This window comes from Nothobranchius furzeri, chromosome 5, assembly GCF_043380555.1.
Source record: "Nothobranchius furzeri strain GRZ-AD chromosome 5, NfurGRZ-RIMD1, whole genome shotgun sequence".
NCBI lineage: Eukaryota > Metazoa > Chordata > Actinopteri > Cyprinodontiformes > Nothobranchiidae > Nothobranchius > Nothobranchius furzeri.
Window position 1 is genome coordinate 16,268,724 of NC_091745.1, and position 25,000 is coordinate 16,293,723.

Here is a 25,000-nt window from a genome sequence, read left to right on the forward strand (position 1 = left end):
AGTCCAATTCGAGTCCAAAGTCAATGATGTGGAATTCCAAGTCAAGTCCAAGTCCTTAACTTTGAATTTTCAAGTCATAATCAAGTCATCTGTCCAACTTCAATTTAATGACAATGATAATAAATAAATTCCAGAAATAAAGTTTCTTAAAGCTGAATTTATTTGCTCAAACAAGCAGAAACGGAAACTGATTATAAACAAAGTGCTGCTGCAGAACAATATCTAACCCAGAACGAAGAACGATGTATGATTTCTGTCCATGTCGTGTCACTTTTGTGCTAAAATATCAAATATGCTCAAGTCATCATCAAGATGTAACAGATGTAAGTCAATTCAAGTCGCAAGACACTGGCGTTCAAGTCCAAGTCAAGTCATAAGTCTTTATAGATTTTATCAAGTCAAGTCAGAAATCATTAAAATTATGACTCGAGTCCAAGTCATGTGACTCGAGTCCACACCTTTGCTTCCTACTTTCTAAAAGAATAAAATCTTTTGCAAAAAACTGTTTTGGAAACACTTTACAATAAGGGTCCCTTTATTAATGCTACTTATTGCATTACTAAGCATTAATAAACTATTAGATAAAGTGTTAACAACAGCTTAATATTAATGTTAATATTGTGCAATGCATTACATAGCAGTAACCAGTCATTTGCCCTAACCTTAAGCACACTTTAAAGTTGATAAGATCTGGAATGCTAATAAAGAGATATTTTGTTTATTAATGCTTAATAATGCTCTAAGTGATGTTAACAAAGGGACCCCTATAGTAAAGTGTTACCAATGTTTGTTTGTGTTTTTTTTACCTCAGATGAAACATCAAAGCCATAGTGACCATCATGATCTCAGGTTAATTGGAAACATTATTCCTGACCTAAACCAGGAATCTTTTTGCATGAGTTTGTAAACTGCCCACATGTGTTAGTGAATGCTTTTATTTAATATGGAATTAATTATTTCACAAATATCTTAATGGTGTGGCTCAAACATCGTCCCTAAAAGATTCATCTCAAGTTGAACAAGCTCAAAGAAGAAGAAGAAATAGAGGAATCAGGATGATCTGATGGTGTGGGGCAGCATTTGGTTCACATCTGCTGAGAAAAGAACCACTAAAAGTTTAAAACAATCCACCAAAACAGCAGATTGTTTTCATTTTCATACACTGGCAGAAAACAGTAAAGAGTTTGCGTTCAGGACTAAGTTTATGATGTTCCCTCACATCCTGCTATCTAATGCACTAAACAACTGGGACTCTTCATTTTATCTGCTGCCTAAAATAAAACAACTCTCATCATTCCAAGTGGCTGATGTTTCAAACAGCTGATCAGGACAGTGCTTCAGGAGACTTCAGGATGGTTTTTCAGTAATCCTCCTAAGAGCTGACGAGTGAAGATGTGGGATGTTAATACCAGATGATGCGCGTTGACTAACTTCCAGGTGTTATGAAATTTATGGGGATGCACCGATACCGGTATCGGGTATCAGCCTCGATACCGCATTTTCTAAAGTACTCATACTCGTTAAAAGTCCCTCGATGCCAGGGACCGATACCACGGTCTGAGAAATGTCTATGTTTGAGCAGCGTGTAAGGGGTTAATCACAGGCGCCGAGTGCCCACCCCCAGGGTCCCAGCTGCAGCTCAAAGCAGGGAGAAGGCGAGGTGAGACGGGATGAAACAACATGTCAGCAGTGTGGAACTATTTCAAAGTGGAGGAAGACGACAAAACAAAGGCGGACTGCAAATTGTGCTCGGCGAAATTGTCCAGAGGAGGTGCAAAAGGAAGCACATTTAACACAAGTAATTTAATCAAGCACCTAAAATCCAAACACGACAACGAGTACAAAGAGTTTACCGATGCTTCTAAACCAACACAACCCACGCTGCAGCAAACTCCTGCAAGACGAGAGAAAATGTCCAAAGACAATCCATGTGCTGTGAGAATAACACAAGCTATTATGGAGTACATTGCCACTCTCGGAGGTAGAAAATGTGGGATTCCTGCGTCTCCTCCATGTTCTGGAGCTCAGATATGATGCCCTAAGCCGCCGCTACATGACTGACACAGAGCTGCCCAAACTGCACGACTCTGTGAAAAAACATATCCACAGCCGACTGCAAGCCTCCTCTGAGTTTAGTTTCACCACGGATATTTGGACCAGCAGTGTTAGCCCCGTGTCGCTAATTAGCCTAACTTCCCAGTGGATAGACGAGATTTTCACGCCGCAACGAGCCATATTACATGCGAAACAACTCCGCGGCTCGCACACCAGCCAGCATGTGTTTGAGGAAATGCTCCAGACATGGGGTACACCTAAAACATCAGTGCACGTTGTGCTTCGTGACAATGCCAAAAACATGACTAAAGCCATGAATGACCCAGGGCTCCCAAGTCTGCCGTGTGTCGCGCACACGCTCCAGCTGGCTGTTCACGAGGGCTTATTAGCACAGGGGAGCATAGCTGATGCTATAGCAATGGGGCGAAAAATAGTTGGGCATTTTAAGCATCCTGCCTTAGCCTACTCCCGCCTCGAGGACATTCAGGGACAGCTGAACCAGCCAATAAAGAGACTGCAGCAGGACGTACAGACGCGCTGGAACAGCACGTATTACATGCTTCAGTCCCTCATTGAACAAAAGCGAGTGCTGGGGGCGTATGTGTCCGAGCATGAACTCCCTGACTGTCTCACCGCTCACCAATGGGCTCTTATTGAGAAGGCTGTTGCCATCCTCGCCCCATTTGAGGAACTAACTAAAACGTGAGCAGCTACGACGCATAGCCTCTGATGTCATCCCAGCTGTGACTGTGCTTGTGCGACTTCTAAACTGAGAAACCGACGAGGACCACGGTGTCAAGACAATGAAAGCAGGAGTGTTGCAAGCTTTTCAAAAGTGTGGGGGATGTTGTCTGTGGATGTCATCAGTTGTAAATTGAAACTCAACCTCAATGCAGTAACAGGTCCGCGCATAATTCACAGTAACAAAGTCCTTCCAAAAACATGCCTAATATTCACCAATGTATAAACTGCACACATGCAGAACGGGAAGAACTGATGTTCCAAACAACAGAACCAGAGTTTTCTCTATCAACAACATCCAATTCAACAGTAAGCAGTTAAATCAAAAGGACGTAAAAAGACACTAAATACGCACTTAGAGAAACACACACAGTAGCCAAAATCCAATATCCTATCCACAGAATCCGCCGTTTAAATTAAAGCCCAGGCTCTTCTCTTTCCAACAATATTTATGCACTCTACGTGCAAAATTCACAGAGCCAGCAGCTAACAAACCACAGCTCATTTCATGACGTGAAAATCATAAATTCAGTCTTACCTTTGTTGATTCATGGTCATAATCCATGTTATAGTAAAAACAATCCAATCCCTTTGTGTAATCCATCTGCACAACATCACACAAAGCTGATTCGTGGCTGTTGTAGCTTGCAACCCCCAGGGCTAGCAGAACGATAGGAAACACATATAACACAATACCCAGAATGCACCTGGCTTACAACCCCAGCCAGGTCATTACACTGCCCCCCAGGGGATGGGTCAAATGCGGAGAACATATTTCGCACACACACCTGTGTGTGTGTGACAACTAATGGAACTTTGACTTTGCATCCATCCGACGCCAAATCCCAAAAAACTAGCCTAAAAAAATCAAAAGCAAGTGATTCTATTGGCTCAGAGGTTTCCTAACTAACCTGTGTCAGAACCCAAGTCCCCAAACCAGCCTCTCCCAGCTAGCCGATCTCCACCATGGACTACAACTCCCAGCATTCTCCTTGCGGGAATTCCCTCCACATCACACCTACGTCAATAACCGTGACTATATACGGAAGTTGCCTCCCCAGCTCACCACTCAGTCATCGTTTCTTCAGATCTATGATCATAGTTTCCAATCAACCGATCCATCCTACGAACTATCTGCTCACAGTAAGTGCTCTTACTTACTTCTGGAAAACCCGGCATCTCCGTGTCACTTCACTGACGCTCGAACGCTCGGGGATTCCTAGATTAAACCGTGAGCCGGCGTTTCACCGACGCTATCACTTCCGCGTCATTGAAACCACGCTCTCTACAAGCTCAACTCCCGTATCCAGCCGACCAGTCTGACAGGATGACTGAGTCCACTAACCCAGCGGAGTTTGAGCGAATGAAGAATGAGATTGTTCAGCTTCACGCCTTGGTCGATTGGCTCAACACCAAGGTGAACTCCCTGACCGACCTCACCCTTCAATTATCCACATCCCTCAATGCTCTCCAGCAGCAAGCCCTCGCTCCACCTAAGGAGGAGCCGCAGTTCAGCCTACCGGAGAGGTGGAATGGAGAGATTGGGAGCCCAGATGGTCTGCTCGCCTCCCTCGACATGCAATTCGAGTGCCAACCAGGACGCTTCCCCACTGCCCGCTCTTGGGTGGCGCACCTCACCTCCCTGCTTTCTGGATGCGCTCAGGAGTGGGCCGCTGCTCTCTATAATTCAAAATCCCCTGCCTGCAATGACTATGCTGCTTTTGTGGCCGCCCTCAGGAAGACCTTCTTTCCACCCAGTAGCGAAGTGGGGGCTGAAGCACATCTCCTAAAACTCCGCCAACGGGAACGCTCGGTGTGCGCCTGTGTGTCAGAGTTTTGCACCATCGCAGTCAAACCCTTCAGACTGTCTTCTTAGAGGGGTTGGCACCCTACATCCGAGACGAGATGGCAGGAAAAGATCTGCCCCAGACCCTGGATGAAGTTGCCGACCTGGCGCTGCGCATCGACCAGCGGGTTCTGGTTCGACCCAAGTCCTCCACTCGCCCACTCAGAGCTCCTGGACCTCTTCCTCGTTCGCCAACGCCAGTCCCCGGACCCACTTCAACTGAGGAGCCTATGCAGCTATGCCACCTTCCCCTGGAAGAGAGACAGCGACGGTGGCGCGAGGGTCTCTGTGCCTACTGTGGCTCTCCCGACCACCGGCGCCTGGACTGCACATTACGGCCGGGAAATGAAGGAACCCACTGAGTATCGGGGTAGCTCAGCCCGGGTCACCCTCTGCCCCTGTCTCTTCCCACGACTCCTCCTTCCTGTCACCCTCTTTCATGGTGAGACCTCACATCAGATGCATGCTCTGGTGGACTCGGGGACCGCCGACAACTTCATGGATGTGGATCTGGCTAAACGCCTACGGATCCCCCTGACTCCCCTGGAATGGGTTGTTCCGGTGACCTTGGTGGACGGCAGACCTCTGCAGCCTATCCTGTCCAAGACCGAACTCAGTCACTCCAGATAATCCTCCAAGGCCACTGGGAAACCCTCCATTTCCTTATCATCTCCGCTCCCTCCTCTCCTCTAATCCTGGGGTTCCCCTGGCTCCGTCTCCACAACCCCCAGATTTCTTGGTCCCAGAACCGCCTTTTAGGCTGGGGGACCCAGTGCCAGGCCCACCTATCTCCTCCTCCACCCATGGCAGACCGCAATTTACTTTCTTTTTTTCTCTACAGTCTGTCAGTGATGCGAGCGCTGGACAGGAAATACTTTTACAGTGTTGTGAAAACCAGCAAAAGGAAAGTAGGCATCAAGCTCAACAGAAGCAGAGAGAAGCCTAATGAAATGGATCGGTATGGTTAAATGAGTGGATTTTTTTATTCTACTTTCACTTCTCATTTTCTAAACTCTTTTGAAGGTTTAAGAGAATTCATTTTTATCTCCTGCAAGACTGAAACAGCGTGCCACCAAACCAGTTTTCTCCTGATCATTCTGAGAAATGTTAGATCTTCGGGCTCTGCTGGAGACCCTTCATGCTGCTGGATTACCTTCCTTCACTCTCCTGTGTTAGTGTCTGATGGTGCTTGTGATGCGGGGCTCACCGTGTTAAAGTTGGGGAAGAGGCTGAGGGGGGACGACCCATTGAGCCTGAAGGGTAGGAGGTGTTTGAGGTCGAGCTGAGGCTGCAGCGGCCGTCCTGGGACTGGGAGGGAGGCAAGGAGGGGGTTGCCCTGGGCCGATGTACCTGTGGAACACAAAGAGATGAACGCTAGAAGTTAGGAGGCTTCAGAAAAGGAAAAACACACACAAGGGACGTTTCTGTGAAAGGAGATCAAAGGTCAAGTCTGAACACAACCTAGAGCTATTCACAGACTCGTGTGTTTGGAGGTAGTTTTACTGGCCTCCTAAAAGACCTCTTATCACTCAAGGACACACACACACACGGACATAAACACATCATTTAATTACTGATTTATTGGCCAATGAAAGGTGGCTGTGCAAGTGGAAGACGGGAGATATCGGATTTCAAATGGAGCAGGGATGAAGAGATTTCTAATTTTCCGCCTGGCTGCCTTCCAGTGGACCGGGGCGCTCAGCTGTGCGCAGGCACTTATTCCAGCACCGGGATCAATCATCAGTGTCAGTGGCGGGTCACCGCGGCCACCTCCAAGCACGCCGATCATTCAGCGCTCGTGCAACAGAAGAGATGCTGTTGCACTTCAGTGTGGAACAACAAACACGAGAGAGGCGGAGAAAACAATAAAAAAAGGGTTTCTAGCAAACAAAAACTCTTTTAGACGTGATTCTGTGAAATAGAACAGAAAAACCACAGATGCATTCAAAGGTGTTTTTGTATCAATAGTGTTTTAATTAGCTATTTATCCAATTACAATTGTGTATAAATCACTAATTAGCTGAACTAAACAAGTTTCTAATGTGAATGTGATGCTATGAAAACCTTCACCTCACTGAGATCGATGCAACACTCAAGAGTTGTTTTCTGTTTTATTCCTGCTGGTTATTCCCTTCACCTGATAAATCTACTACTTGTAGGAAATAACCTACCCCCAAAATAACAGTGATCCAATTGATCTATTCTCTTGCTTCACTTTAAGTAGAGCCTTTATTGAACTGTGCATCTTGTTTCCAGCTCCACCTAACCCCCTAAAAGCCTGTGTCCTCATAAGAAGACCGTGTCTGCTTGCAGTGCAATAATACAGTTTATTCTCCTCAAGCTGAACCCGGGACACTCCACAAGTCTCAAAGCTCTCACTCATCACCAGACTAGCCCACGGGTACGTCCTGATTCATAACATAACTCTTTGGATTGTACCTGCAACTCAGCTGGATCACATCAACCTCTCTTCAGTCCCTGAACCCTCTTCAAGTCCTGAAGGCTCATATCAGGATCCGGTCTTCAACACGCTGCTTTATCTGCTTAGAGCCGGTGGCAGAAGGACGTAAATCTTCAGGAGCTGGTCTCTCTGGACACTTTGAAAGGTTTTTAAAGCACTTGTGTTTATTTTTTACAGCTTTAGTGCTTGTGATCATGACTGAAACTGCTGTTGTGCTGTTGTGGTGTGGATCCTCTTCCATCTTTAATCACAGTCAGGGTTTTCTGCTTAAAGATTAATAATAATAACAATAATAATAATAATAATAATAATAATAATAATAATAATAATAATAATAATAATGATAATAAAATAATAATAACAATCATAATAATAATAATGATACTACTACTACTACTACTACTACTACTACTAATAATAATAATAATAACAATGATACTACTACTGCTACTACTACTACTACTACTACTAATAATAATAATAATAATAACAATGATACTACTACTACTACTACTACTACTACTAATAATAATAATAATAACAATACTACTACTACTACTACTACTACTACTACTAATAATAATAATAATAATAATAATAATAATAATAATAATGTGTGACACTGATATGATGGTGTGATATGGTCAGTGTGGGGAAAAGAAAAAGGAGAAAAAGTTCAAATAGAGTTTATATGCTGATGAAAACTCGACCCAAAGTTGTTCCTGAACCAATCTTTGTTCCGTTTTTACTTTAATCTGAGGCTCTGGGTGTGTTTTTACTTAGCAAGCTAAAGAAAAGATGTTTTATTGAATGTGAGGTTCAGTCTTTGGCTGCTGCATTAGCAGTATCTACAGAGGAACATGAAGAACTTCCTTCATTCCTTCACAATAAGAGTCTAAAATTTACCCCAAAACACCTGAAACTTCTAGAAACAGCTTTAACAAAACTGTAACAATAAAGTGGGTTAAAACATGAAAAATGGAACAAGTACAGTTTGCTTATGACTTTAATCTCAACACTTCCTCCAGTTTTTGCTGTTTTTCTCCCACTGGCCAGAATACACCATCGTACCTGAAAGACTAGCCCGGGTTTGTTTTGTTGGTGCCTACTGCTTTACAAGATCATCCACTCTTAAAACATTTAATGTTTACCAGAAGTTAGAAAACATATGGAATGACTGCATGATCTAAATATTTTGATGTGATGTGAAGACTTGGTTTTTTGTGAGTTTCCATCACAGATTTGTAAAAAAAAAAAAATGGTTTTGACAATCAAAGTTACAAAAGCATCACAACAAGAAAATAACTGAAGCTGTCAATGCTGTTAAAGTGCAGCAGCATCTTAGCAGAGTTTGGTTTTGTATCTTTTTTCTGGTTTGTTGCAACATTTCAGTCGAGCTGTTTTTAGAACAGTTGTGAGGTTTGCGCTGGATGGCGATGTCTTCATGTGGGCCACGTGAAAGATGTGTATCCTGTCAGAAGCCTTGGAAGAATCTGCATCCAGGCGCGTGTGTGTGTGTGTGTGTGTGTGTGTGTGTGTGTGTGCGTGCGTGCGTGCGTGCGCGCGTGTGTGTGTGTGTGTGGGCTGAAACACTGAAGCATATGTTCATGAGCACTAAGATTGGGCCTTCCTTTGCCATGTGTGGGCTCTCTGAAGCTGTCTGTCTGACACCCAAGGCAGGGCAGCCTTCAGATACGTGGGCAGCAGCCGGCAGGGGATCGCTCCCACACACACACACAACGTGCACACAAAACACAGCGAGAGGCCGAGACTTCTCCTGGCACGGCCGTGAGAGGAAAAAGATGGGCTTGTAGGGAGGATGGTTATCAGCCGATAGTGCTTTCCCACCTCTCCCAGACTCCCCAGGCAGCTTATTAAATCAGGAGCTGGCTGTTTGCCTCTTTGGATGATAACACCGCTACGGAGCTGGAATCCAGGCATGTACCAATGTGGAAGTGTGTGTGTGCTCAGCTCGCATGTACGAGGAGAGTATCAGGCACTCACACACTCACACACACACACGCACACACACACACACAAACAAAACTGCCTACGCATCCCTGAAAACAAATAGCTCCCGGGCCATGGGAGAAGTCAATAAAAAAGCACACGCACACGCACGCACGCACACACACACACACGCACACGCACGCACGCACGCACGCACGCACGCACGCACACACACACACACACACACACACACACACACACACACACACACACACACACACAATCAAATAAGGTATCATTTTGCACTTGGCACATATTGTGCATGATTCTAGTGGGAGTACAGTTTAAAGCTCTCCCTGCATTTCTACATGAGTGAATGTGCATGGAAAGTGGATTTATTCCAGTCTGCTCCTTATGCATCTTTCCTGTCCGATTTAGAGAGTTGTGTTTGCATGTCTCTAAAAGTCTGCTGCCGTATGTCGTATCCGACTGGAGTCGCCCCTGCATGAAAGCTCAGATTTATTTACACGTCTGAGTCGAGCCCCAGAATCAAATGTCCAGCCTGTTTGTGGCTTTGTTCACAGATCTGACTGTCACAGCTTCCCTCGGCTGCCCTCCTCTTCCTCCTCCACCCATCACGGCACCACATTCCTCCCTCTCATGACTCACCGGGCTCAGTTATACAACACCCGTCACTTTGCATCTCCTTGGATGCGAGCACGCTTGTGTGCAAGTCAAACATTGATTTTTCAATTATTTTCTACATGTACATCTGAGGAATTGCAAGATTCTACACAAACAAACTGCAATCTGAGATCCCTTCAGTCCTTCAACTGTAGTTTTCTTCTCATTATTTCAAGCTTTTGTTGATTTCTCACTACACGGCTTCTCTCACATCTAAAAGCCGCCACACTGCCTCTCTCCACTGCATATTCCTGCAGCTAAACAGCATGGGAAGAGAAAAAAGCTGCCTTTCTGTTTGTGAGTCGACGCAATTATGCTGATTTGTTTCTGGCACAGCAGGGTCTGGGAGTTGAATGACTAGATTTCCACCTTCTATTCCTCCTATCTGCCTATAATTTCCCTCAGAATGAATTTACCAAAAATAAATGCCAGACTAGGTAAACTGTCCTCAAACTGACAAGATAATTGTTATCTTGTCTGTGTCTTGTTGGCCTCAGCTGGAGCCCAGAGAGTCTAAAGGACGGCCTGTTTCTGTTGAACCACAAAAACCTGCAAAATGCTGGCTGCAGTCTGAATATGAGCTACACAAAGAAAACACAAGAGTTTTCTATAAAACATGACATGAGAAGTCAGGCTGCATCCCGAGATTGGGACTTACAGCATGAGAACATGACACGTGAGCGTTGCTCTGCAGGGAAGTCGTACAGATTGAGATGGAGATCAATGCCATGGCTGAAATAGTAGAACGGTGTACGCCCGGCTTAAAGCGACTCCAGAAGTGTTGTTTTTGGCGGGCATCTTAGTTTTAGTCCTAGTCAGTTTTAGTCGACTAAATCTCTAAAATGTTTTAGTGGGCAAAGATTTTTGTTTTTAATTTTACAAAACATTAAACAAAGTTTTATCCTCTAACAAATGGATTTATAGGTCATGTGCTCTGAGCTACTGGAGTGAGTTTCATACCAACATCATTTATTTTATGGGACACAATCTCACCTGCTCCAGATTTTGTAAAACATTAATCCCCAGACTGGTATCATTTATTTTTACTTGACTGATAATCACAGTAATGTAAATAAGTTATTGATCTGTGCAGATCTGTGCATCATTCTGTAGATTTCCACTTAAGAAATTTATGATTTTCTTTCCTTAACAGAATGGACTCTTAAGCCGGGCGTACACTGTGTGACTTTTTCACTTTTTTGAGCCGATTTTCCACTCGTGTGAGAATCCACAAGATCGGGGCGAGTTTTGCGCCGAGCGTCGTGTAGTGTACAGGGGGTTATGAGAGGCGATTAACACCACGTGACCAGCTGCCGATCAGCAGTCGTGAGGTCGCATGGACTTCTGGAGTGTTTGATATTTCGCTCGTCCCTTGTGAGGGTATCGCACGGTTGAAGCTGTGCTGCGAGCAGCTGCGACCCAAAAAGTCAGAACCGCTCACGGCGCATGCGCAATCCTGCATCAACACCGCTCCCCGCTATTTCCCTAATAACACACGCTGTTCGTTTTTATTTCTACACGTTTTTTTTTACTCACAAAGATTGTCAAGAAAGCGTGTTTGTCGTGTTCATGTCAAATTAAACTGATCACAAAACACAGATTTACTTTCTTTATTTAGTTTTCCTCATCCAATCCCCATAAATCCCTGTGTGTCCTCCTGCAGCACTCCCGAAGGACAACAGGCAAATTACGTGTTGAGTAAAAACTGCTATTTTTAGCATACAGGTGCTGGCCAGTAAATTAGAATATCATCAAAAGGTTGAAAATATTTCAGTAATTCCATTCAAAACGTGAAACTTGTACATTATATTCATGCAATGCACACAGACCAATGTATTTCCAATGTTCATTACATTTAAATTTGATATTCATAAGTGACAACTAATGAAAACTCCAAATTTGGTATCTCAAAAAATTAGAATATTCTGAAAAGGCTGAATATAGAAGACACCTGCTGCCACTCTAATCAGCTGATTTACTCAAAACATCTGCAAAGGCCTTTAAAAGGTCCCTCAGTCTTGTTTTGAAGGCACCACAATCATGGGGAAGACTTCTGACTTAACAGCTGTCCAAAAGACAATCATTGACACCTTGCACAAGGAGGGCAAGACACAAAAGGTGATTGCTAAAGAAGCTGGCTGTTCGCAGAGCTCTGTGTCCAAGCACATTAACAGACAGGCGAAGGGACGGAAAAAATGTGGTATAAAAAAGTGTACAAGCTCTAGGGATAACCGCACCCTGCAGAGAATTGTGACGACAAACCCATTCAAAAATGTGGGGGAGATCCACAAAGAGTGGACTGCAGCTGGAGTCAGCGCTTCAAGAACCACCACGAGGAGACTCATGAAAGACATGGGATTCAGGTGTCGCATTCCGTGTGTCAAGCCACTCCTGAACAAGAAACAGCGCAAGAAGCGTCTCGCCTGGGCCAAGGACAAAAAGGACTGGACTGATGCTGAGTGGTCCAAAGTTATGTTTTCTGATGAAAGCAAGTTCTGCATTTCCTTTGGAAATCAAGGACCCAGAGTCTGGAGGAAGAGCGGAGAAGCACAGAATCCACGTTGAATGAGGTCCAGTGTAAAGTTTCCACCGTCAGTGATGGTGTGGGGTGCCATGTCATCTGCCGGTGTTGGCCCACTCTGTTTCCTGAGGTCCAGGGTCAATGCAGCCGTCTACCAGGAAGTTTTAGAGCACTTCATGCTTCCTGCTGCTGACCAACTTTATGGGGATGCAGACTTCACCTTTCAACAGGACTTGGCACCTGCACACAGTGCCAAAACCACTAGCACCTGGTTCAAGGACCATGGTATCCCTGTCCTTGATTGGCCAGCAAACTCGCCTGACCTTAACCCCATAGAAAATCTATGGGGTATTGTGAAGCGGAGGATGCAATACGCTAGACCCAACAATGCAGAGGAGCTGAAGACGACTATCAGAGCAACCTGGGCTCTCATAACACCTGAGCAGTGCCACAGACTGATCGAGTCCATGCCACGCCGCATTACTGCAGTTATTGAGGCAAAAGGAGCCCCGACTAAGTATTGAGTGCTATACATGCACATTCTTTTCATGTTCATTCTTTTCAGTTGGCCAACATTAGAGAAACAAACATTTTTTCATTGGCCTTTAGAATATTCTAATTTTCTGAGATACCAGATTTGATGTTTTCATTGGTTGTCACCTATAAATATCAAAATTAAACGTAATAAACATCGGAAATACATTGGTCTGTGTGCATTGCATGAATATAATGTACAAGTTTCACGTTTTGAATGGAATTACTGAAATATTTTCAACCTTTTGATGATATTCTAATTTACTGGCCAGCACCTGTATTTTTAGGGCCGACGTGTTGCTACCAGACGTACAGTGTGAGCAGTCAGATCGCATCCGAGAACTGGGTCGTACAGTGTGAGCGCCTGACTCGTGAGATCTGCTCTGCGAGGAAGTGGTACAGTTTGAGCTGAAGCTGAATGCTACGAGTGAAAAAGTCGCACTGTGCACGCCCAGCTTTAGGGAGCATAAAGAGTATTCTACACAATATTTATACAGAAATAAAGAAATGTGGCTGTTTAATTTTGTAACGTGATGAAGGAGCTATTCCTCAAGGTTATTTAACCTTTTTCCACAGTTCCCTTTGACAGAGCACCAGAGTGCATGAAACAGCCTCAAGGTCATGCATTCATTTCTAAACTGTTTACTTTCCAGCAATGAAGACAGAAGATGAAGAGACTCTTTTCTTTTATTAAGTCAAAGAACTCTATTTTCAGTAAAGCTAATCAAAACAACTGTTAGTCAATAATACGATGTGACCGATCTGTGAAATCACAATATTATGATTAATATGTTTAAATAAGTAATATGACTTATTCTAGTTCACTAGACACACTGATACACTAAGGTAAATAACCACATGACACATTGTTGTGGCTGATCCAATCAGAACCTTCAAGTCTGAAGCCTGGCAGAGCCTCTGTGGTGTTTATTTAATCTGTCAGCTTTGATTTGTCCGGAATCAAAAACATCCAGATTAATAAAACAGTTCCCACGCCATCTTAAGTTCAGTATTCAAGATCTCTTCTCAAGATCCAATGGAGTTCACCGCATGTTAAGTGAAGTATGGACAGGTCATCTATACTTCTCTTTTTAAGCTGAGAACCACCAAGCTGGGAAAAATCTGTTGTTTTTACCAACCAACAACGGTTCCTTCCGAATAAAAGCTGAACTCGCTGACCCAAGGAGGGTCCCCTTTTTGACGGTGTGAAACACCTGTCGCTTTTTACCTGGAGAGTTTGTCGTGCTGTGACGCTGTACCATTGGCTCCAGTGCCGGAAGGAAGGTCAGAGGACCTGACATTCTGGATCCATCGTGGAGGTCTGATTGAGAGTATGTGGATGCGACAGAATGGCGTCTCATGTGTTTATGACCACGGGTCTCAAACTCTGATCAGTTAGGAGCAAAACATCATCTCCCACTCAAACTTTGCTTCTCCGGATGTGAAGGTTTTGAATAAGACATCATTCACACACACCATTCACCTCACAGTTCATTCCAACAGAACATCCATCATTAGAGAGTTAGTCTTGTTAAACTGTTTAAAAATCATTTAGTAATAAATTTACTTAAACGTTGAAAGTCTCTCTCTCTTCTCTTGTCTCTCAGTTAATGCAGTGTTATTATTAGAAAGTCCCTGTAATAAAAAGATCCATTCTTCTGATTTAAATAACCCAGTGTCCATAAGATGGGATTCATACTTGATATGAATCTTTAATGTCTTATGGTCCTTAATTAAATGTAATTCTAATCCATTACACATGTAACATGTTTGACACTGCAGGTTTTTGAAGAATGATGTCATCCTGCTAAGGGCGAGAAAACTAACAAACATGGAGCCTGGTGTTTATGATACGTCTGATGGTATAGAGACAAAACGAATGTGATGATGAGTAGAGCTTAACATATTTAACAGCTGGACCCTCAGTATTGAGGCTCTGACCAGGAATTCAACACAAATTTATGTTTTTGTCCACTGACAAAGTAATTGATTCTAAAAAGTAACTGATTCTAAGTCTTCCCCGCTTCCGGTCGGTAACAAGATGGCGCCTGTGCTTGGCTTACCCACAGTCACCGGCCACTTTTTCAAACTTTTCTCCACTAACCTCCTCTTTTCCACCTTGCTCCTGTCTGCGATCCTCTTGTCCTTTGTTTGGCGACTTGAGCACCACTTTCGCATTCCGGCCAGGCCGCGTTGCGGCGTGGTTTCTCCGTCCAAGTTTTTTAAGGTCGGTTTATCCTCATTCCTCAGTGGTTTCTCCTCCTGTTCCCTCCATAAGTGGTTTTTATAAACACTGTGGATCTAACCCTGCTAATTTACGTCCACTAACTCCAGCTGTTTCTGTAGTTTCTGATTCCTCCACCTCACTCAGCATGGCTCTAGTGAACACCCGCTCTGTTAACAATAAGACCTTCCTGCTCAATGATCCAATTCTCTTTAAAAACCTGGATTTTCTGTTTCTGACTGAAGTTTGGCAGCAAACATCTGATTATTCTGCTCTGACTGAACTCTGCCCGAGTGGTTATTCTTTCCTTAGCCAGCCCCGGGGTTCTGGTCGTGGTGGAGGCCTAGCTGTTATTTTCAGAGACCATCTTCCATGTAGCTCTACGACCTCTGGTCACTTTGCTTCCTTTGAACTGCAGCTGATTAAAGTCGGGAGTAAGGACCCGTTCTACTGTGCTGTGGTCTATCGTCCACCTGGTCCAAAAGGTTCTTTCCTTCAGGAGTTTAGTGACTTTCTAACCTCCACTGTGAAGCTGTCCAGACTGGTGATTGTTGGTGACTTTAACATCCACGTTGATGATCCCTCTGATCACTTTGCCATGAATTTCTCCAGCCTTATGGACTCCTTCAGCTTTACCCAGCATATTTCTGGCCCCACACACACACCAGGGGGCACACTCTAGACCTTGTTTTTACCCTGAGTCTAAATGCTGACAGTGTTTGTCCTGAGGACGTTTATATTTCAGATCACCATTGCATTTTCTTTAACTTGTCAGTTTCTGCGTCCCCACCTCCTGCTCGCCGTATGGTTAGTTCTAGTTTTCTTAATGAGACCACAGCTAGAAATTTTTCTGCTGCTTTTGATCCACCCTGTTCTTCTGATAACGACCCAGATTCCTTAACTTCTCAGTTTAATGAGCACTGCCTCTCCTTTCTGGACAACATCTGTCCTGTCAGAACCAGATCAGTTCCTGCAGTGAACCCTTCTCCCTGGTTTAATGACAATCTTCGCAGCCTAACGTGCCAGTGCAGAAAAATTGAGCGTTTGTGGAAGAAAACCCATCTCCACGTCCATCTGCTGCACCTAAAGGATCTTCTGACATCCTTTAACTCAGCAGTCAGAGATGCAAGGGTTGCCTATTTTTCCAACCTGATGTCCCAGAGCAAAGGGAACCCCAAGGTGCTGTTTAACACCATCAGCAGCATCGTCTCTCCTGCCTCTCCTACAGTCTCCATCCACTCTGTTACAGACTGTGAGAACTTTCTGTCTTTCTTTGTGGACAAAGTCAATAAGGTTAGATCTAGCATCTGTCCTTCAGCCTTATCGCTGCCTCTCCCGACTCCAACCAGGCCCATCATCCTAGATACCTTTGCTCCTGTTTCTTTGCCTTAGTTAACCAAACTAGTTAACTCTATGAAGACCTCTGCATGCCCCCTCGACATCTTACCCTTATCTTTGTTTAAAAGTGCTTTTCAGTCCATCGGTCCCAGTGTGCTCTCTATAATTAATGCTTCTCTGGTTTCTGGTCAGGTCCCTGCTTACTTTAACAACTCTGTAATCCACCCGCTTCTTAAAAAAACAAGTCTCGACCCCTCTCTCCATAGCAGCTTCAGACCCAACTCTAAACTTCTGTTCATCTCCAAGATCTTGGAAAAGGTTGTGGCTAAACAACTCACTGCTGCTCTTGATGAACATAACATCTATGATTGCTTACAGTCAGGTTTTCGTAGAGCTCATTCTACTGAAACAGCTCTTCTTAGGGTCTCTAATGACCTGACTCACAGTGATGTAGGGGACTGTTCTGTTCTGGTCCTGCTGGACCTGACTGCAGCCTTTGACACTGTTGACCATCACCTGCTATTGGAGAGGCTCAGAGACTTGGTAGGCCTATCAGGAACTGCTCTGGAGGGCTTCTCCTCTTATCTGTCTGAGCGCTCCTTTTCTGTGGCCGTCTCCAAGTTTAGGTCCTCCACCACCTCCCTTACCCATGGTGTCCCACAAGGTTCTGTGCTGGGGCCTCTAGTCTTCCTCCTCTATCTGCTTCCTCTTCAGCACATCCTGAGCTCCTTCAAAGGAATCTCCTACCATCTTTATGCAGATGACATCCAACTGTACATCTCCTTTAAGCCCCATGAGATGTCTAAGCTGCAGCTGTTCCACACCTGCTTAGACTCTATCAAACCTGGATGGCTGGGAGCTTTCTTCAGCTGAATGAAGATAAGACTGAGATCCTCGTCTGTGCCCCAGATAAGCTGGTTCCCAAAGTCAGAGACTCTCTTGGTCAGCTTGCTTCTCACACCAAACCTTCTGTCAGGAATCTTGGCATGACCTTTGACCCAGCTCTCACCCTGGATTCTCATGTCAGTTCTCTTGTTCGCTCTTCCTTCTTCCATCTCAGGAACATTGCTAAGCTGAGTCTCATTCTGTCTCGCTCTGAACTTGAGACTGTTCTCCACACCTTCATCTCCTCACGCTTAGACTACTGTAACTCTCTTTTCACGTGTCTGAGCAGAACCTCCCTGAACCGTCTACAGGTGGTTCAGAATGCCAGTGTTCGGCTTCTGACCAAGTCCTCCAAACACACCCACATCACCCCGCTTCTCCTCCAGCTTCACTGGCTGCCAGTCAACTTCAGGGTTCATTTCAAGATCCTGGTTCTGGTCCATAGGGCCTTACATGGACAAGCACCATCTTACATTGGTGATCTTCTTAGTCCCTACACCCCTAGCAGGTCCCTGAGGTCCAGTGACCAAAGCCTACTGGTTGTGCAGCACCAGGCTAAAGGTCAAAGGTGACAGATCATTTGCTGCTGTGGCCCCCAGACTCTGTGACCTTCATCACCCTCTCCTCCTTCTGCTCTCCCCATCTATTCCACCTTCCTCAGGATCCACTGATTTCCCTATTTCCTATTCACTCTCTCTCTTTGTTAACATTATTTTAATTACAAGTGTCTATTTTTTGCTCATTTAAATATATTTTAATCATTTTCTAAATTTTAAAAAATATTTTTACATTTTTTGTTTTTGTGAAGCACCTCGTGATTTTTTATCTTGAGAGGCGCTATAGAAATGATATTTTCTTCTTCTTCTTCTTCTTCTTCTTCTAATGAGGACAAGCACTATCCCTCCTTACTGGTCTGCTGCTGTTCCATAGATAAAAACGTAAATTTAAGTTCTTGTTTTCATCCTTCCAATTTTATATCCTTCCAATTGCTGCTAAGATCTGATTTGAGCATCACACATCGCCCAGCTGTGCCCACCTGCTGATAAGCAGTCGGACTGTCAGTTAGACTTCCATCAGCGGGCCTCCGATCCGCTCATCCAGCTGTGATAATGAACAATACCTAAACATGGACACTTAAAAGAGTGGAGCAGGAGTTTGCAGATCAGTGGAACGACGAGAGCTCAGTGAACATGCAGCATGAACACAATCACCGTATGCATGACTCGTCATTTCCCAAATACTTTTCACAAACTTAGTTTAGATGACGCTTTGCTCGGTCCTCGTCTGCCACACAGAGATAACATAAAGCTGAGTCATGACAGGAGCGCTCAAATCACAACACAATGTTCCCAACGCGCTTCTACCACACTGGCTCCCCCACAATCTCAGCCACCCTGCAAATGTTCCAGCAGCTCAGCTTTGTTTCAGAGCACAGGCTGATGGGACTGGGTCTGACAGCGCCAGAAGTGACTGAAACTACAACTTTGTTCAATCTCAACCGGAGCAAAACCCACAGAGAAACCTTCAGATTGAAGTATGAAATAATAAACCATGATCTGTTGTACATCTAAGATGCTGCTTCAGATTGTAAATCAACCCTTTGGTGGATTTGGAGGCTTGTGGACATCTGAGTCCAATATGTCATTGAGCTGTTGTGGGATGTCCAAATTGACTCTCCTAAATGGAGAGAAAAAAATAACTCTTATTAGAGAGTTAAGTTGCTAAATGATCAGCAGAGAGTGAAAAGAAATACAGCACCGACAGGATTCAATATCTAGAAAAAAATGGAGGTTTTTGCCAGCCTGACAAGCCAACCTATATATGTAAATTTACCAGCAGAGCAAAGTTTTTTGGCTATTGCTACGGTTGGTCTAGATTACTGGGCTGGGTTGATGCTGCTACTGTAGGAAAAACACCAACATCAACGTTATTACAATCCAATCTAAAGCTGGGAATATCCTTGCTTTTTAACTTCCTGAAAGGCAAATAAAAAAACTCTTTTCTTTATCCACTTTTCTACAGAGAACCAAGATCAACTATGCTAAATGTTAAAGCTGCTGCCAGTGATTCATTAAGGTCACCGTGGTAACTATGTTTGGGAAAGAATAGAAAATTTCCAGCTAATCAAAAGTTAGCATGACATCATTAACAGTCAGTACAACATTCTGTGGAAAAATATCCAGCAAAAACAAAACTTATACCAAAAGGTTCGTTTAGTCTACAATCTAACCCTCTCTGGTAAATGTTTCATGCTGAGCATTGGCCATCTACCGAAAGTCAAAACACTGCATTAATGGTTGAACTTCAATGTTTTGTTGTATCATTTTTTTCTTTTTTCTTGTCTGTTAACTGCAGAAATTGGCATGTCCCAGAAGCGACACGCTTCCCGACCCTACCTTTAGTGACGCACCGCTGATGTCTCCAGTGGGAAGTAGGGGTTAGAGTTGGAGTAAAAAACATTCTCAGACTCAGAGTGGGAGATCCCACTTCGGGGGGGCGGCCCAGTCAGAAGATGGAGTTTCTTAGTATCGAGTACAAACGGAAAGTACCGTCATTGCGGGGGAAACGTAAATTTGCCCAAGTGGCTGGGGAGAGGGAAGTCTGCTTAGGCTACTGCCCCTGCAACCCGACTACGAATAAGTGGAAGAAAATGGATGGAAGGACATATTCACCACAAATAAGGAAGTTCAGGAATTAAAAAGCTATTTTAACTAGCCTACAATAAACTGGTAGCATCAACTTATGCTGAAACATACAGCACTGCTCAGAATATGAGCAGCGTGCTTCAGATAAATAAATGGACAGAGGTAGCTCGACCTACATCTTTCACCACCACCCTGGTATTAAATTAATAGACATGTTTTCTGCTTATTATTCCTCTAACTTCAAGCCTTTTGTTTACCTCGATAGCGTTTTTCTGGATCCTGCTCTGTTCTGCGAACTGAAGTGTGAGCGCAGCAGCAGATGAAGTAAATATAAATACGTTCAATAAATATTTGAACAGTACAGAGCGCCCACTCTAGTTTGCTTGATGTCAGACAGTCAGCTGTTTGTTCAAGATGAGAACACAAATGTGTTTTGCTTCCTCTTCGGTGTCTGCACGATGAGGGAAAAACCTCCAGAAATCTACACGTTTCAAGCTGGGAAACATGAGCTGAAGTCTAATAAGCCTATGAAGGAGCTCTTAGAGGATTATTTTTAATCTCAGCATGGTCTTCTCGTGTCCGATACAATCTCCTCTCTGAAATAAAATCCCTCGTATGTCGTTTGGCTTCCTTTTTTCTTGTGATAGCCAAAGGTGCCAAGCTGCTCTGTGTGGCCTGATTATGTGCACGGCTAAGCACAGTTTGACCCATGACTGAAAATGGAGCGCACTCTAAATGAATCCAAGATGGGTTTTTACATGTGGCTGAGGCCAAATGTTTTGAGAAAGATCTGAGTTTTAATCACCAATTTCGCATCAATCACAGCACAGAACTGTAATCTAGACTTTAAGAGGATGGTTTGGTGTCAGGAAGGGCAGCAAAGAAGCCACTTCCCTCCGAGAAACATCAGGTAGAGATTGGTTTTCTGCTCAAGGTTCAGGTTGCTGCTGAACAATGACACATCACCATGTCAGAAGTCTCACGTAAGAACTAACTGGCTTGGCTTCAGTCCAGGAAACTACCAGGATCCTTATCCCATTAATATGGTCAATCTTCCAGAGGTGGGTTGACAAACAGAAACAATCAGACAGGATTTAATCTCCACCCCAAAAGTAGAATTTTTCCATAAACTTTACTTCAGTGCTATACATTTAATATAACCATTCAAAGTTAGAAATTACTCATAATACTGCTTCAGTGAGCGCAGAAACATCCGAACAAAGAAGCTGCACTCTATTATTCAACAACCTTTAGCTAACGGTGGTGTGTTTGTGAGTCAGCTGAGTCGTCAACGCTGCCACCTGAAATCATCTAACCTTTAGCGGCTCGCCACACGGGAGGGGACAATCGACCACGATCAACAAAATTTGTCGCTGTCGCTTTTATTAAAGCTGGGCGGACACTGTGCGACTTTTTCACTCGTAGCACTCAGCTTCAGCTCAAACTGTACAACTTCCTCGCAGGGCAGATCTCACGAGTCATGTGCTCACACTGTACGACCCAGTTCTCGGTTGCGACCTGACTGCTCACACTGTACGTCTGGTAGCAACACGTCGGCCCTAAAAATATGCTAAAAATAGCAGTTTTTACTCAACACGTCAGACATTTTTGTCTTGTTTTGCCTGTTGTCCTTCGGGAGTGCTGCAGGAGGACACACAGGGATTTATGGGGGTTGGATGAGGAAAACGAAATAAAGAAAGTAAATCTGTGTTTTGTGATCAGTTTAATTTGACATGAACACGACAAACACGCTTTCTTGACAATCTTTGTGAGTAAAAAAAAACGTGTAGAAGTAAAAACGAACAACGTGTGTTATTAGGGAAACAGCGGGCGAGCGGCGTTGATGCAGGATTGCGCAGGCGCTGTGAGCGGTTCTGATACTTTTTGGGTCGCAGCGCCGCTTCAACAGTGCGATACCCTCACGAGGGACGAGCAAAATATCAAACACACCAGAAGTCCGTGCAAGCTCACGATTGCTGATCGGTAGCTGGTCACGTGGTGTTAATCGCCTCTCGTAACCCCCTGTACACTACACGACGCTCAGCGCAAAACTCGCCCCGATGTCGTGGATTCTCGCACGAGTGGAAAATCGGCTCAAAAAAGTGAAAAAGTCACACAGTGTACGCCCAGCTTTACCTGACACACAGGAGGCGATCCGCGCCAGCGGCAAAGCCGTCTGCACGTTCTGTTCCATGGCAAAATCGAAACTTCCGTTGTTTTGTTTGGCTGTGTCAGGTTGGAGGGAATTAAGGTTATTTAAGCGGTTCAGAGTTAAAAAAGCGGTAGATATGATGTTTCACAAGGTGCTGCTAGAGTTATGTGAAATCTTACTTCTGATTTTACTATAAAACATAATAATAATCAACTTCTCCTCCATGTTTGGTCGGAGGTGTACGGAGCATCCTGTCCGCTCATTGGTCAGTGAATGAAACCTCCGTTGATTGGTCCTTGTCCGAGCAACAGCAATGAAAAGTTGAAAATGTTTCAACTTTCTGGGATCGCGTCACTGGGTCGTCCGTGCACGAGCGCAAAATTTCACACGCACGTTTTTCGCGTTTCGCTTAGTAGGAGGGAGACCCGCGATTATCGCTTTGTCGCGCATGTCTCATTGAAAACGAATGGAGGAGAGGCGATGTCGCCTCCCGTGTGTCCAGCCCATTAGATCCATCACTGGTCTGATCACGAAGCTCCAGAATGCGGAGAACATCATTTATGACCTTCTCCTGAAAATCTAGATTTAAAAGATTCCTTTCAGGATGTTTTCACAATTTATAACCCTTTAATCGTAAGTGGGTGGTACCGGACAGCAGCACAGGTTGTGTCAGGGGTCGTTTTAGAGATTTAAAGTGTTACCTTTAACCCTTTAAAGTGGACTCACTGAAGTACATGGAAATGCCGTTTCAATTGTTCAATGTTGTTTGAGGCTATAAAAAGATTTTTTTTCTCATTTTCTTTATTTGGAATTTCTTTGACTTTCTTCCTTATTTTATTTTAAACATAATTTCAACACATCAAAGACCAGAAAGATAAACATGCTAAAAACATTACATTTCCATCAAAATGATTTGTAAATCAAAACAAAAGGCATTAAAAAAAGGGAGCAGGAAGAAGCAATGGCTTATTCAGTCCTGCTCCAAATTCCTGACTGAAATAAATAGAAAGCTCTTCAAAGAGACAATGTGTAGTTTTTTACTGTTAATCTCTGCAAAAATCCATCAAAATGTTGCTGAAAATGAATGAAATGATGGTTAAATGGTCTGTATTTGATATAGCGTCTTCTAGAGTCCTGGAACCCCTCAAGACGCTTTACAACACAACCAGTCATTCACCCATTCACACACACTTTCACACACTGGTGGGGATGAGCTACGATGTAGCCACAGCTGCCCTGGGGCACACTGACAGGGGCGAGGCTGCTGAACACAGGCGCCACCGGTCCCTCCAACCACCACCAGCAGGCAAGGTGGGTTAAGTGTCTTGCCCAAGGACACAACGACAGCGACAGACTGAGCGGGGCTCGAACCTGCAACCTTCCGATTACGGGGCGAGCACTTAACTCCTGTGCCACCGTCGTCCATGATGCCCAACTGATGCCCAGTTATTGAAAAATATTGGCAGCTTCCATAACACATAACCACAAAAATCAGGTCTGAAATACACGTGGGCGGGTCTAAGTCTCTGGGCGACACCATTTTAGACGCCACGTTTCCTTCTATGGGAGCCTGTGAGGACAAATCACGTTTACTGATTTGTAGCAAATGCTAACTAAACTTTCGTCATTCATAAACATAGTTGTTTTACACTCTTACCCCTTCGCTTGTTGCCAATGATGAAAGGGAGTCTGATATGCTCGTTATTTTGCTAGAGGTTTAGACCCTAATGGCCATTTGTTGGTAAGGTCTTGCTCGAACACAAAAATACTGCTTGCTTGCAATGATTTAGGTGTGTACTGCCCTACACACCATCACTTTAAAGGCACGCTTTTAGCACCCCCGGTGTCTGTTTTTAATTCTCTGTGGTTAAACTGAAAATAATACTTATCTCCTCATCGTGCGTTCATCTTTTTAACACCTTAACCTAACAGCTGAAACATCTCTCAGCCTTCCTTAGTGTCTAAAGCAGGGGTGTCAAACTCAAACTCACAAGGGGCCGAAATTAAACTCTGGGACGGAGTCGAGGGCCAAACTTAATATTTTTTGAAAAAGTGACGGCAAATTTGCACGTTTTCTTTATCAACATATATGCAATTTTGAACCTTTAAATTTGGAAACAAACTTATTTCTGCATTAACACTGAATGTGGAATAACCAAATTACACACGAGCAAGTCAGTTTGAAATAAAAGGCATCAGTGGCATTCATTACTTGTGGTATAATCAGCATTTTAAAAATTATTCAGGATTTATGTTTTCTTGTTTATTCATTTTTCTTATTTTTTATTCTCCTTTTTTCTCCTGTAATACGTGTCATCGCTGCTGTGACGTCTAGCTTTCCCCACTGAGGAACAATAAAGGGATTCTCTATTCTATTCATCTATCTGCAGCCTTTCCACTTCCTGTTTACTGTAGGTTAAATCTTTGCTCACGGGCCAACAACAAAATAAAAATATCATTTTATCTTAAATGAAAATGCAACATCTCACCTGTTAACTTTCATGTTTTGGAGCAGAAAAAGAGCATAAAACCAGCATATTGAAAGCTCAGTTTGCTCCACTGGTTTACTGTGATGCTCACCTGTTCCAGCCAGATACCTGCATCATGGGGTTGATCTGAGCTGAGGAGGACACTCCTGTTGTTTTGTTCATCTTCATCATAATAATGACAACATTAGATGACAACAGGTGCTCACATAGGTTTGTGCTGATGAACATGTCTGAGCAGCTTGACCACGTTGTTGTGTGTCGGGGGGAAACACCACAGCAGCCACAGAGCCGTGCTGGTTTGAGCGTGTCGCTGTTCGCTGGAGTTATATCAGCTCTATCTGGACGTTAGTTTGAAAACTTTCTCTTTAAGTCGTGAACACATTACTGAGCAGCTAGAATCTCAGTTTCTGGGCTTCAGCGTCAGAAAACAGCTGAGTGAACTCGGCGCTGAGTGAGAGGAGTGTAGTTTGCCCGA

The 25,000-nt window shown here is 44.0% G+C and overlaps 1 protein-coding gene across 2 annotated transcripts in view; it reads right to left on the reverse strand.

Moving 5' to 3' along the window:
• Window positions 1-25,000, reverse strand: part of znf385c (zinc finger protein 385C) — a 443,520-nt gene that overhangs the window by 178,554 nt on the left and 239,966 nt on the right. For both annotated transcript variants that reach the window (XM_070551478.1, XM_054735706.2), the window contains one exon: window positions 5,850-5,992. In XM_070551478.1, the coding sequence (XP_070407579.1) occupies window positions 5,850-5,992 (143 nt within the window). The remainder of the gene's footprint in view (window positions 1-5,849; window positions 5,993-25,000) is intronic.